The sequence below is a fragment of the Vicugna pacos genome, chromosome 8 (assembly GCF_048564905.1).
Source record: "Vicugna pacos chromosome 8, VicPac4, whole genome shotgun sequence".
NCBI lineage: Eukaryota > Metazoa > Chordata > Mammalia > Artiodactyla > Camelidae > Vicugna > Vicugna pacos.
Window position 1 is genome coordinate 19,539,477 of NC_132994.1, and position 12,223 is coordinate 19,551,699.

General features: G+C 38.1%; 1 protein-coding gene across 2 annotated transcripts in view; it reads right to left on the minus strand.

The window, feature by feature from the left end:
• The window catches only part of MDN1 (midasin AAA ATPase 1), a 139,510-nt gene that overhangs the window by 64,809 nt on the left and 62,478 nt on the right, over positions 1-12,223 (minus strand). For both annotated transcript variants that reach the window (XM_006200336.4, XM_015235997.3), the window contains exons 34-43: positions 11,235-11,453; positions 10,374-10,571; positions 8,759-8,967; positions 7,949-8,071; positions 6,448-6,645; positions 5,288-5,395; positions 4,744-4,932; positions 2,363-2,452; positions 1,999-2,262; positions 1,587-1,848 (exon numbers count right to left, since the gene is read on the minus strand). In XM_006200336.4, coding sequence (XP_006200398.2) covers positions 1,587-1,848; positions 1,999-2,262; positions 2,363-2,452; positions 4,744-4,932; positions 5,288-5,395; positions 6,448-6,645; positions 7,949-8,071; positions 8,759-8,967; positions 10,374-10,571; positions 11,235-11,453 — 1,860 coding nt within the window. The remainder of the gene's footprint in view (positions 1-1,586; positions 1,849-1,998; positions 2,263-2,362; positions 2,453-4,743; positions 4,933-5,287; positions 5,396-6,447; positions 6,646-7,948; positions 8,072-8,758; positions 8,968-10,373; positions 10,572-11,234; positions 11,454-12,223) is intronic.

Below are 12,223 nucleotides of genomic sequence, written 5' to 3' on the forward strand. Positions count from 1 at the left end.
TAAATAAATAACTAAAAAGAAGAAAAGATATTTTTAACCAAAAACAAAACAGTAGTAGAGGAGGATACAGCTCAAGTAGTAGAGCGCATGCTTAGTATGCATGAGCTACTGGGTTCAATCTCCATTATCTTCTCTAAAAATAAATAAACAAATAAACCTAATATCCCTCCCCCCCCAAAAAGAAAAAGAAAATAGTAGTAGACAAATTGTTTTAGACCCAAGTTTTTTTTTTATACTATTAATATCCCAAGAAATTTACTCAAAATGAAAGTCAATCCTAAATAAAAAGCAATATTGAGAATGAGCTGTGAGAACTTACCCTAGATATTTAAATTTTAACAGACTGGTGAAAGAAATACACACACACCAGGTTCAAGGCTTCGGAGTCAGAGAGGATAGAGCCAAAACCTAGTCTAACTATTTGGTAACTGTAAGACACTGGGCAGGTTATTTAAACTCTATGGGCATCCATTTCCTCATGTATAAAATGGGGTTAATCTCTCCTTGTAATACAGTGTTGCTGTGAGGGTTAAAAGTAAATATATTTACTATAGTACTCATTACTTGATAGGAATTCATCTCTCAATGGTGAGTTTTATAATACCTATCTTTAAAAAATATTTAAAGTGATGTATGACTCCATTAAGTACATCTAATAATTAATTTGAATGAATGAGTAAAGAATTTCAAATTCAAATGGTGAGCCTGAATTGGAAAATGACAGATCAAATCAACCATGAAATCATTCTCTTGCTTGAGAAAGTAAATTATCCCACCTACGGTCATGGATACAATGTTAACACAGCTAGAAGAGGGGAGTCTCATTTCTTCCCCACTAAGGAATCAACTATTCCTAAGGAATAACTAAGGATTCCGAAGGAATAACCAGTTACAAGTAGGCTTTAGAAATAAAGAATGACAATTTTAGTGACAGGCCTTAACCTTTAATCAATTCTCCCCTAAAGGCATGCTCATCATCAGCCAGAAAGCTGCACCACAAGACGAGAGCATCCATATTTCCATGTTAACTGAGGGAATTTCTTCCACCTTCTATACAAAATGAATAAACACATCTTATCAATGGAGACTTCTATTCTTCAGTTTAAAATGCTCAATTTCTTGAAAAATTATTAATAAGTTTAAAAATAGGCCAGCAAAAAATAAAACCAGCTTTATATGCAAGTCATTGTAGCTGGTGACACAAAATAAACCATCAAACTCAGTAACCATTTTCTTCTTTGTTTCTTTTCTTTAGGATCACCAATTCTGAATACTTTATGGGGGGGGTATTAGGTCTATTTATTTATTTATTATTAGTTTTCTTTTTTTAATGGCGGTACCAGGGATTGAACCCAGGACCTCGTTCATGCTAAGCACGTGTTCTACCACTAAGCTATACCCTCCCCCTATCTGACAACTTTACATTAGCTTTTTACTTTCTATGACAAAAACTTACAAATTTTGATTGTTCATAATCATTAAACTAATTTAAAAATTATGGTCATTACATTTACAAATATATTACCTGAAGATGGACATTATATGACAATGGTAAGTGTCTGATACACACACCCAAAGACACATACCTGCCTTGGAGTATGAACTGATTTTATTGTTGAGTCTCTGCATAAGCAGTAACACTGCTTCGAGCTTGTTGACAATCTCCATCGTGACACCTTTACCACCTTCTCCAAGACACTTGGGCTTATATGTCAAGAAGAAATGGCTCCAGGCTCGCAACACTACTTCTGCATCATCAGCACTGACGAGGAGGCTGTCTCTTAACAGTGCCCTTACAGTGCCCTCCACCTTCTCGAGGAGCTGCCTCCATGGCCGTATAAGATCCACCTGCAATTTCCAGAGCACATGAACTCATTAGAGCCAATGGGCAGAATCAAAGAACACTGCTACCTTTAGCTACCACCAACATAGAAGACCATCAATCAGACCACAAAGTTTACTGTGTTCTGTCTGAAAATGTGAAGGCAGATCAGTTACCTGCTCAAATCCACCCAGAAGCTCCGTGGTGTCCATTGCACTGTTTATGGCCATGATCTTTAACGTGTGACCAGTAAGGTGTGCCAGGAGCTGAACCAAGCTGGTCTTGCCCACTGAGGCTGGGCCCACAAGGATGACCATCCAGCTCATTTGTACACACTTCATAATTGACTCCAGAGACTGTAAAGACTGGTGCAGGAGCAACAGGGGACGGTGGGTCGGGGGAGGGACATAGTTGCCGCGGGAAAGCACTGAGTAGCCCAGCTGAAAAAGACATACCAGTGAGATTTCACAAGTGTGCCTGGGAGTGGGAGCAGAGGAAGCCATAGAAGATAGTGAAAGAGGATTATTCTGCCCTCCTCACCTGAACATCACAGGGAGTGATGTGAAATAGTCTGGTTCCCATGTATGGGTTCAAATTTGAACCAAACACATCCTTGAATACAGCAATGATCTAAAGGAAGGTGATACAATCAAAACACAAATCAGTCCACCAAATTCTGAGCCAAAACTTCAAGAATGAGTTTTCTAGAAAACACAGCAATACGAGTCACAAAATTCTGAGAACACTCGTCACAATTTCCATACTCTTTTCAATTTGCTTATAAAAAAGACAGATTACATCTAATTTTTCAGAATGAAAGCAAACTGAAGCCCAAGAAAAGAGTAATCACATAATTTCAAACTGTTTAAGAGTCCAGCGAGTGTACCATAAATTAAAATAAAGCCATAAGTAGTGGCAAATCTTGGGATGAAAAATGAATTTTCTTTCATCATTCAAGATACCACCTAAAGAAGGTAGAAGAGAAACATGAAGTTTATGAAGAACAATGACCATGTGCCAAACATTATATTGGGTGCTTTAATAGATCATTTCTCACCCTAATAGCCTTGCAAAATAGGTATTTCTATTTATAGATATAGATAACAGGATTCACAAGAATTTGATTTGTTCATGGCTGGTAACTGATTTTAAATCTAAGCCTCTATCACTCCAAAATCACCACATCATCTTTGTAAATATTTATGTACACAGGATAACCAAAGTTATTTCTCTGATTATTAACATTTAGTTATCCCTTCCCTAGCAGGAATACTGTTAAAAACTGTATTTCTTTTAAAAATTTAAGAAAAATTGGAGAAGGGGAAAAATAAGGATGTGTAAGAAACTTAGCCCGTAGCAGGGGAAAAGATTACTGCCGCCCAAAATATTTACAAGTTGTGCGTTTCTAACAAAGTAGCAATGCTCATAATGATCAATGTACCCTGGATTGAAGTCAGAAAACAAAAACAATAAAGATAAATCATGAGTGGCAAACACTGAATAAGAGACTAAAAGTAACACAGGAGAAAAACGCTCCCATTACCCACTCCTGGGTCCAGGTGACTTCTGATCTTTTATTCTTTTTTTTTTTTTTTTTTTGTCAAAGTGAATGCTTTAATGAGTGCTGCTCAGAGAGACCCATGTCTCTCACTAGCTGCTGCCAGCCTCCTCTGTCCTCAGCTCTTTGTTGGGAGGGTGAGCTAGCTGTCATTCTATTGTGAAGTGTATCATCTCTCCTTGATATTCTACCAGAGTTAAAATTACAAACACTTCTACAGTCTTCCTCCTTCTGTTATTACTTTTCTTAACACCCCCCGCCCCTCTCAGAAAACATCTATCTGGTCAAATACAACAACTGAATTGGAGGAGTGATGGAAATCTTCCACACCCTACAGTGACCCACCAACTGACTGACATCAATTACCCAACACTGGCCAGTGTCTGGCCACAATTAATATACTGTGACTACTAAGTAGATGAAGAAATTAAAATACTAAAAAAAAAAAAAACCCCCCCAAAAAACTAGCTGAACACTTTGTACTAATATAAGGACTGAAAGTCACCCATACATAATAAATGAGCTAATGCTGGGCTAGATTCTGGATACCATGTAAAAAAGGGATCTGTGCTCTTGGCAGCAGGATAAAAGTGTGTGACAGCCACATGTGTTCAGGGCATTTCAGTAAGGTGGTTACCGTTTCTAACTCACATGGATCTGTAAATTACTTTGTTCGTAAACAACTGTGAAACAGTAAAGGAACAGCAGACACAGTGGAAAGGGGTGGAGAGCTGGCTCTGCCACTACTACACTGAGACTCTATGACTCTGAGCCTTGGTTCCTCATCTGTAAGAGGTCCTGGCAGCACCTCCCACCTGCAGCTGTTGTGATGTTTCCATGAACTGGACTTTAAATACCACACAGCAAAATGTGTGCATTAGTACAGTTTACTAAGCTGGGAATTCTGGTGTTGTTTTCTACTTATGAGGGGATATTTTTAGTTCCATTTAGATACAGAAAAATCCCCTTCTCTGTATCTATTGATAATTTCTAGGTAAAAGACTTTGCAATTTGACATTTATTACAAAGTAGAAAACCCTCCTCTTCTACTGGTTATCACCTGTCTCCTCCTGCTTCTTACCTTTGTTCCTGGAAAGGTGATTTAGACTGAGGTTTTCTTACTGGAGGGCAATACTGTTTAAAGAAGGTCTGCAATCAAGGGGATTTAGATGGATAAGCAAATTGTATCCTCCAAAGCAAACTATACTATGAGACTCTGAGACAGGTGACTGGTTAGTCTCTTCCCGTAAATTTCTAAATTTCCAAGCAGCTTTATTGTTAATGAGTATGACCCTTCTCTCCCTCAAGAAGGTATCAACTTTAAGATGGAAAGAAACACAAAAGGAACAAGTGTGAAGCTCACCTTTTCTTTATCTTCCCTGGTTCTCATTCTTTCGCCATAGACCAAAAACACATGCTGCCCAGGATCATAACACCCAGGGGACTGGTCAACTAGCATCAACTGACACCAGCGGAAAAGGTCCCGGAGGTTGAATTCCCAGGGTCCTCCTGTTTGCCCCCATTTCTTCTCGACAGTCACTTCATGATCAATCTGAAAAGAAAACACCCTTACTGGGAAATATGTCCCACTGCTAGGCCCTGCATTAAGTACTATCAATGTACTACAAACACATACATAATCTGAAACAGAGATTTAACAGGCTTGATTCAAATATATTTTTCTCTCAACCCAGACTTCTCAATGCCAGGAATACCCTGCAAGCATTAAAAATGATACACACAACAGAACTGAATTATTGTAACCCTCAAATAAGTAGAAACTTTTAGAATTCTACATGATTTATCTTAGCTATAGACTGGTAATTTGGTAGTATCCCGTGTTGAGAAAACGGTGATTTAAATAGAGCCAGAAAAATAAAGAACAATTAATATAAGTAGGTACTTACTTGGTTGTTGAAAGCAACCATTTTTTTAACAATATTTTTGTCAATTGCTGGAAACAGAGTACTAGCAATAAACTCCATGTCAATTACTGTGAGGGGATCCACAAAGACCTAGAGAATCCAAAAATAACATGAAAAAATGCCATTGTTTCTCTTTACCAAACACCAGAAGTTACTACCATGACTTATTATGTAAAATTTTTATTTAATACTAAAGTAACAACACTTCAGTAATATATGTATATAAAATTTTCAGTTATGGAAATTTCTTGCATTTTTAGGATACAGAATCACATAAAATCTTTGAAACATAGGGCAGAGAGCTTCCATGTTAGCTCCATTCTATAGTGAATTAGAGAAAGATACATGCAATTAATTTTTTGAAGTATATTTGTAATTTTAAATGCCTATATACTATAATTTCCTATATACTACCCTATATAAAGTGCTCTCAAAATTCTGAGTGATAGGTATGAGTATTCAGCATAAAATCTTATCAACTTTTCAGTATGTTTGAAATTTTTCATAAACTTCATAAAAGATAATCAGTAAATTCTTAATTATCAAAGAACAGAGACATTAAGGAAAGCTGATGTCTATTATGAGGCATTTTCAAGCCACCAGATTAGCCAAACTTTGAAAAAAGATGTAGAAAACCCCTGCTGCTGGAAATAAGAATTAAGGTAATAAGAAAAGATACTGAATGTTAACAGTGATTGACTTTGGTGTGAAGAATACTGGATTTTTTCTTCTTCATGGTAGTTTTCTGTACTTTTTCACTTTTCTTAGATTAAAATGCATGATTATCATCGTAAGATAATTTTTTAATGTTCTAACAGATCACATAGACCCTTGAAAAGGTCAAAGATAGACTTTTGTCCCTAAGCATAGTAATAGAATCCTCAGGTTGTGATGATCTTACTTTCTCCCAGCTGGTAACACATTAGGTCCTCTGAGACCTAAGACAAAGGATTCACACCAGAAGAGAAGTGACGATGGGAATCAGTCACATTGGTACCTTTGTATAAAGACATGAAATTGAGAAGCAGATTGTTAAACTGAGACTCTCCCATTCTCCTAGTGGGCATCCTAACAGCTGTGTACCAGAAGTATTACTATGCCCTGACACCACCTATGGTTTCTGGGGCAACAGCAAACCTTACCTGAGTGAATCTGTTTAGGAAAGACCTGGGCAAGCCCTTCCTCCCACCTCCTTGTCTAAAAGGATTTTGACACCCAAAAATCTTCGTCTTTTCATGCTGCACTTGAAAGCTCATTCCTAACTCAGGAACATAGATTTCTCCTCGGTGATCAAAACAAGCATTGAGTCCTTCCAAGACTGACTGAGAAGCCAGGTTCAGCTAGAGAAGAAAGTGTATATATTTATTATATGTTCTGTATCACTATAACTACAGCAAAAAGCAAAGGAATAACAGGCACAAACGGCAGTCTTATCTTCAAGGGGAGGGAGTTCAAACAACACTGGTAACATTCTGTTTCTTAAGCTGAGCTCGTATGTATTCATCCAATTACTTTCATACATATATGTTGGAGAAATCTGGGGTGTATAAAATAGCAATATAATTTTTTAAGTAAACTGAGTATTCAGATTATATTTTTTAAAAAGCAGTTAAAATATTCTCAAAAATTAAACTGTATCTGTTATCTGTAACTATATTGGAATACTTTTTAAATCACAGGTTACCAAAAAAAAAAAAACTTGCCAATACCAGACATCTCATTTTCAATCTGGGATTTGTAAAGATAAGGTAAGATAGCTCTTTACATACTTACTTGAGTAAATATCTTTCCCAGTTCAAATGATGAATAAAATCTCTAAACAGGCTTCAAAGTCATGATATAAACTACATAAAGCGGACCTGCACAGCTAACTACACCAACAGTTTTGTGAACAACAGGAACAAATATGAGGAGTTTTTGTGCCAGAAATGAAAAGAGCTGAATAGAGGTCTTCAGATGCTGGATTCAAAGCTCAAAGATGTGAATTCTGGTTGTTTTCTACGTAATATGGAAAAATTCGACTGTGAAATGTTAATCACTAAAACATAAATGGGCCAAAAAACCAAAAAAACCACACAACCAAAAAACAAAAACACCAAAAAACCAACCAACCAACCAACCAAAAAAACCACCACCAGATAGATTATAACAGAATTTCAAGTATTATGTTTACAGAAGCACTCAAAGCACAAACTCTGCAATGTATTTCCATAGGGCCAAGTCCTAAAAGCAACCCCAGTGGGACTGCGAGGCCAGAACGCCTGTGGTCCTTATATGCGTTTTCACAAAATACAAGCATGGTCAGTAGTCTTAAGCTTTGAAATGAGGCCTTCTTTTTTTCCTGTAATGATTATTCTATCACACATCTTTAAAAAAAAAATCTGAGGGGAAAAATACAAACAAAAAAACCCCCTCTTCTCTTTCATGTCTCCTCAAGACAGGCAGGAGGCTTCTGGATGTGCTTTCTGACAAGTGACTTTTCTTACTCCTGAAAGAAACCATGGAGGATTCGTTTCATTGGAGAATTTGCCCTTACTAGCCAACAGCATGATCATGCATTGCAAAATGCCCTTGAGCTACACAAAGTATGACTGCTTCTCACACTCGGGATCCCGTGGTTGGCAAGATGGGCCTTCCTCTCACCTCATCCAACACAACCCAGTGGCCTGCTTTCAGGGCTGCCAGCAAGGGGCCATCGCGCCAGGCAAACTCTCCTCCCTTGCCACCTTCGACAGGTAGATCTGCTCCAAAAAGGTCTGCGATGTCCTTTCAGAGTGGGTAGAAATGGGGAAAAGCCAACATTACATAAAAAACTAACTAGATCCCAAGACCTTAACTCTAAAATAAGAAATACTGGGCCTTGTGCCATTTTTTATTCTTATACCCAAGACAGAACTAATCAACCCCGGGACTCTTCACCAGGAGCCCAGACACGCCCAAGCATCTTCTCATCACAATACCCTAAGCACTTATCAGCTGGAGCTGGAGCACTGTCAATCGTTCTCAACTTCAGCTGTATTTGGAAATTAATTAGTAAGCTTAAAAAAAAAAAAACTAAGCCCCTGCCCTGCTTCCACACCCCAACCCAGGAGAGTATCATTTAATTTGTCATCTCTGTCCCATTTTTTTCATGAGATTGTTTAAAGGTCATTTTATCACTAATATAAAAATAAAGAGGGGCTGTGTTACAATAAATACTCAAGTGGGTAATTCTCTCTCAAAAGAGAATTAGAACAAAGCATCCAGAGAGAACACTACTACAGATGTGATCTATTAATGAACCCAGGAGGAGAATTAGTTTGGAAGGTCACGAAGCTGCGGTCTTTACCGCCATGAAATATTTGAGATACTGACAACATCATAACTCTTTCTGACTAGAAAACTGTGTAAGTAGACAAAAAACAAGTTACTCCCTATACTTATCTCCATCAGCTGTAGTGTGACTAAGCTTACCGTCTGCTCTGACAAGTTGATTCGGACAAGGGTGTTGCCTGAAGCCTTTGCTAATGCTCCCACCAAGCTCGTCTTGCCCACACCGGGGGAGCCCTCCAGGAGGATAGGTTTGTTCAGTTTGGTAGCTCTTAAAAGCCTCTGGGCATTCATAGCTGTGGTGCCTGCGCTGAGTGCATAGTCAGCGATATTATTCCTGTGCAGGACAGGTCCTTAAGTGGGGAAAAGAAAAACCACATATAAGCTGGACATCACCAAATCGTACATACATATCAACTAGAGATTTTAAGAATCCACCAAGTACACTGTCGATGAAGTGCCATCAGTGATGAAAACACTTAGCCCTGTTTCACTATTTCCTTGCTTTTGGGCCCATAAAATGCTTTCCAGAAACAGCCAGCAGCATATTTTCTTCAACTGTGTCCACTCCACCTAAAGCTATTATCTATACAAATACATATACGTCAAAACTGCATGCATGTCTTTCCTTTCACAACCTACACTGGCAATTATTACATGAACTTGCACAATTTACCCTGTACTTGTATTTTCCTAAAACTTAAGTGGAAACTAGGCATACAGAGCAAATGATACCATATAAACAATTTCATTCAAAGGTTTTAGGCCACCAAGACAATCCAGGGTGCATCCTTAACCCATAATGGAGCTGAAGTGCAGGACTAATAACAGTCATATAGGGCTAGGAAAATATTTATTACCTCAGCTATGGAAGCAAGGACCACCCCAAAGCCAGTCCACTGGCACACAGCTCCCACACGAGAACTGCATACTACCATGACGGGATCTAATGGTGAGATCGTGGGGACCCCATCAGGGATGGAGATAGTACCGCTGAAGAGGGAGAGGCAGAGGGAAAGGGGCAATGTTCCATTCAGCCAGGGACCTGAGCCAGCTTGGTATACTGAACCCCCAGTAACTGCCACTATATCTCTATACATTTCAGGCACTTAACAATTATTAACACAGAGAGGAAGGAAGGGACAAGAAACAGATGACCTTGCTAGAAAAGCAACAATCTGAGAAATCCAGAGTGCCTCAGAAAAGTATCTAATACAACTACTTCACTGAAATATTTGACAGAGGCAACCTAGTTAGAATGAGAGCAAAGACTAGAACTTAAACCCACCTGCATTTCCCACTTAATCACTCATTTGTTCATCCATTCACTCAATTAATAGACATTTTCTGAACACCTATGATTGCAAGGTTATGAGGCAGATGCCAGGGACAGGAAGATGAATGACGTAATACCTGCTCTCAAGGGTTCTGTTTAAAGGTGATGAGGTTCTGTAGTTGAAACATTATGGGCTGAATTATCACTACAGGAAAGCTCTAATTTTGAGCATCCAAGAATAGGCAAGTAAATGCATTTTTATAGGATAATTTATTCATATGTTAAAGACTATATTTTCTCCTATTTTACATGTCAGTTATATATTTTTAACCACTCACATAATTATGATTATGCCAAGTCAGATTCTAATTCAGATAATTAGTTCAAAAATAATCATGATATACTAAAATAAAAGTCACAATAAAAATCAATTATCTGTGAACCACAAGACGAGAATCTTCATCTATTTAAAATCATTCTTACCCCTTGGTATAAAAAATGGATGAATTCCCCAAAGGTTATCTATCCCAGTGAATTCTTTGGCTTTGAGCCTGTCATAAATCTTCAATTCATTTTTCTGACATTCTGTAAGTCGGACTATCTTGGAAAGTTTCTTGATTAGGAATTTCAGACATTCTTTGCGAGCCAAAAGTGCCGTACCAAACCCAGAGGAAGTTACCCCTAAAAGAAAGAGGATCAGTCCATCACACAACAGCATGGCACCAAGCTTCACAACCATGCAGCAGGAACTCTACAGTAGGCTCCTTGCAAAATGGAGGCCTGGCTGAATTACAGCCAAAATATGCTTGCTAGTGTAAGCAGTCCTAAGAAGAGGTCTAACTCCCCTTTCCCACAATTGCCAGATCACCACCTCAGCAGCAGCGCTCCAGTCACACCATAATACATCAGCCTGGAGAAAAAAGTAACCAACGTCGTACTTTCAATCATGTGGGTCTGTATTTCTACTTTCACGGCTGAAAAATACAACTTAAATACTGAATTTAATAAAACTTACAGTAAACTTAAAAGAACTAAAGGAACTCTAAATGACCGTTCGTGGTAAGAAATGTCTGGTTCTTCAGGAGCAAAGACATCCCCACCAATCTTCCCTCTATAGTAATCACGACTTCACATTTACTAAGTCCTTGGTCTATTAGCAATGAAAAGCTTTGGCATATCTTTTATACCCATCACCTCTTAAAAAGGGTAAAAGAAAAGGAGAGCCTCTATTGAGTCTTAGAAATGTTAAAGTGATTCTATGAGGAGTCTAGATCAGAGGTCTTGCTCCATTTTGTAGTCCCCTACACTCTAACCCTTATTCTCATCTGTTAACAGACAACATACCTGAACCTATTCCATCTATGTACACCAGGCATGCGGCGTGGACAAAAGACGTCACAGTGGAGATGGTCTCTGGCCTTTTCAAAGCAGCTTCCTCCCCCATTGTGTTCATGAAGTTAACCCAGGACAGGATATCTCTGATACTGACCACACATCTTCGGCCAAACTCCTGGTGGGTCAGCCAGTCAATGAAATCCAGCATCACCTCAGCTATGTCAGCCCCTGAGACATAAGGAAGTAAAAGTATTTGCTATTTAGGAAGACTCCAGAATGGGGGTTTGCAACCTGGGGACCACAGATAGTCTCTAAAGGGAGTCTATGTTCCATGAGATTATATGCAAATTTTTATAAATGTACATTAGTAACTTTTTCTAAGAAAACGAGGTCCACAGCTTTAATCACTTTCCCATAGGATTCATGAACAGCATTCTACCCCTACCAAAAAACAAAAACAAAACAAAACAAAAACCCAAACACACAAAGAAAAAAAGCAGAAAGAAAACTTGAGAATCAATGGCTAAGAAGGTGCCCTGAAAACTCTCAAAGAAAAAAAGTATTCATTTGGTTCATGTTCAGATACAATTTTAGAAAATATACAAATCATATTTTAAACTGATTCACTGGAATGGGGATTGTCACATTTTCAGTGGCTTTTGGCCCAGGGTTTTTTGTTTGTTTTGTCCATCTATTCATCCATCACAATTCAGCAAATTAGAGGATTCACAAATTACATGATTCAAGTTAAATGACTATTCTAATTTTCACAATTTCATATAAAATACTTCTTAAGTAATGCATAGAGATTCAAATTAATGCCAATTAAATTCAGATCACTGTACGTAACTTCTGAAGTCAACAGTAAACATTTATCTAAAAAGTATGAATACCAAAGAATGTTTTTTAAAAAGAAAATATGAAAAGGAAGACTCGGCAATGCTGTAATATAAAGCAGACTCTACAGTCACAGCCTTCAGGCTACATTGCAAATTGGT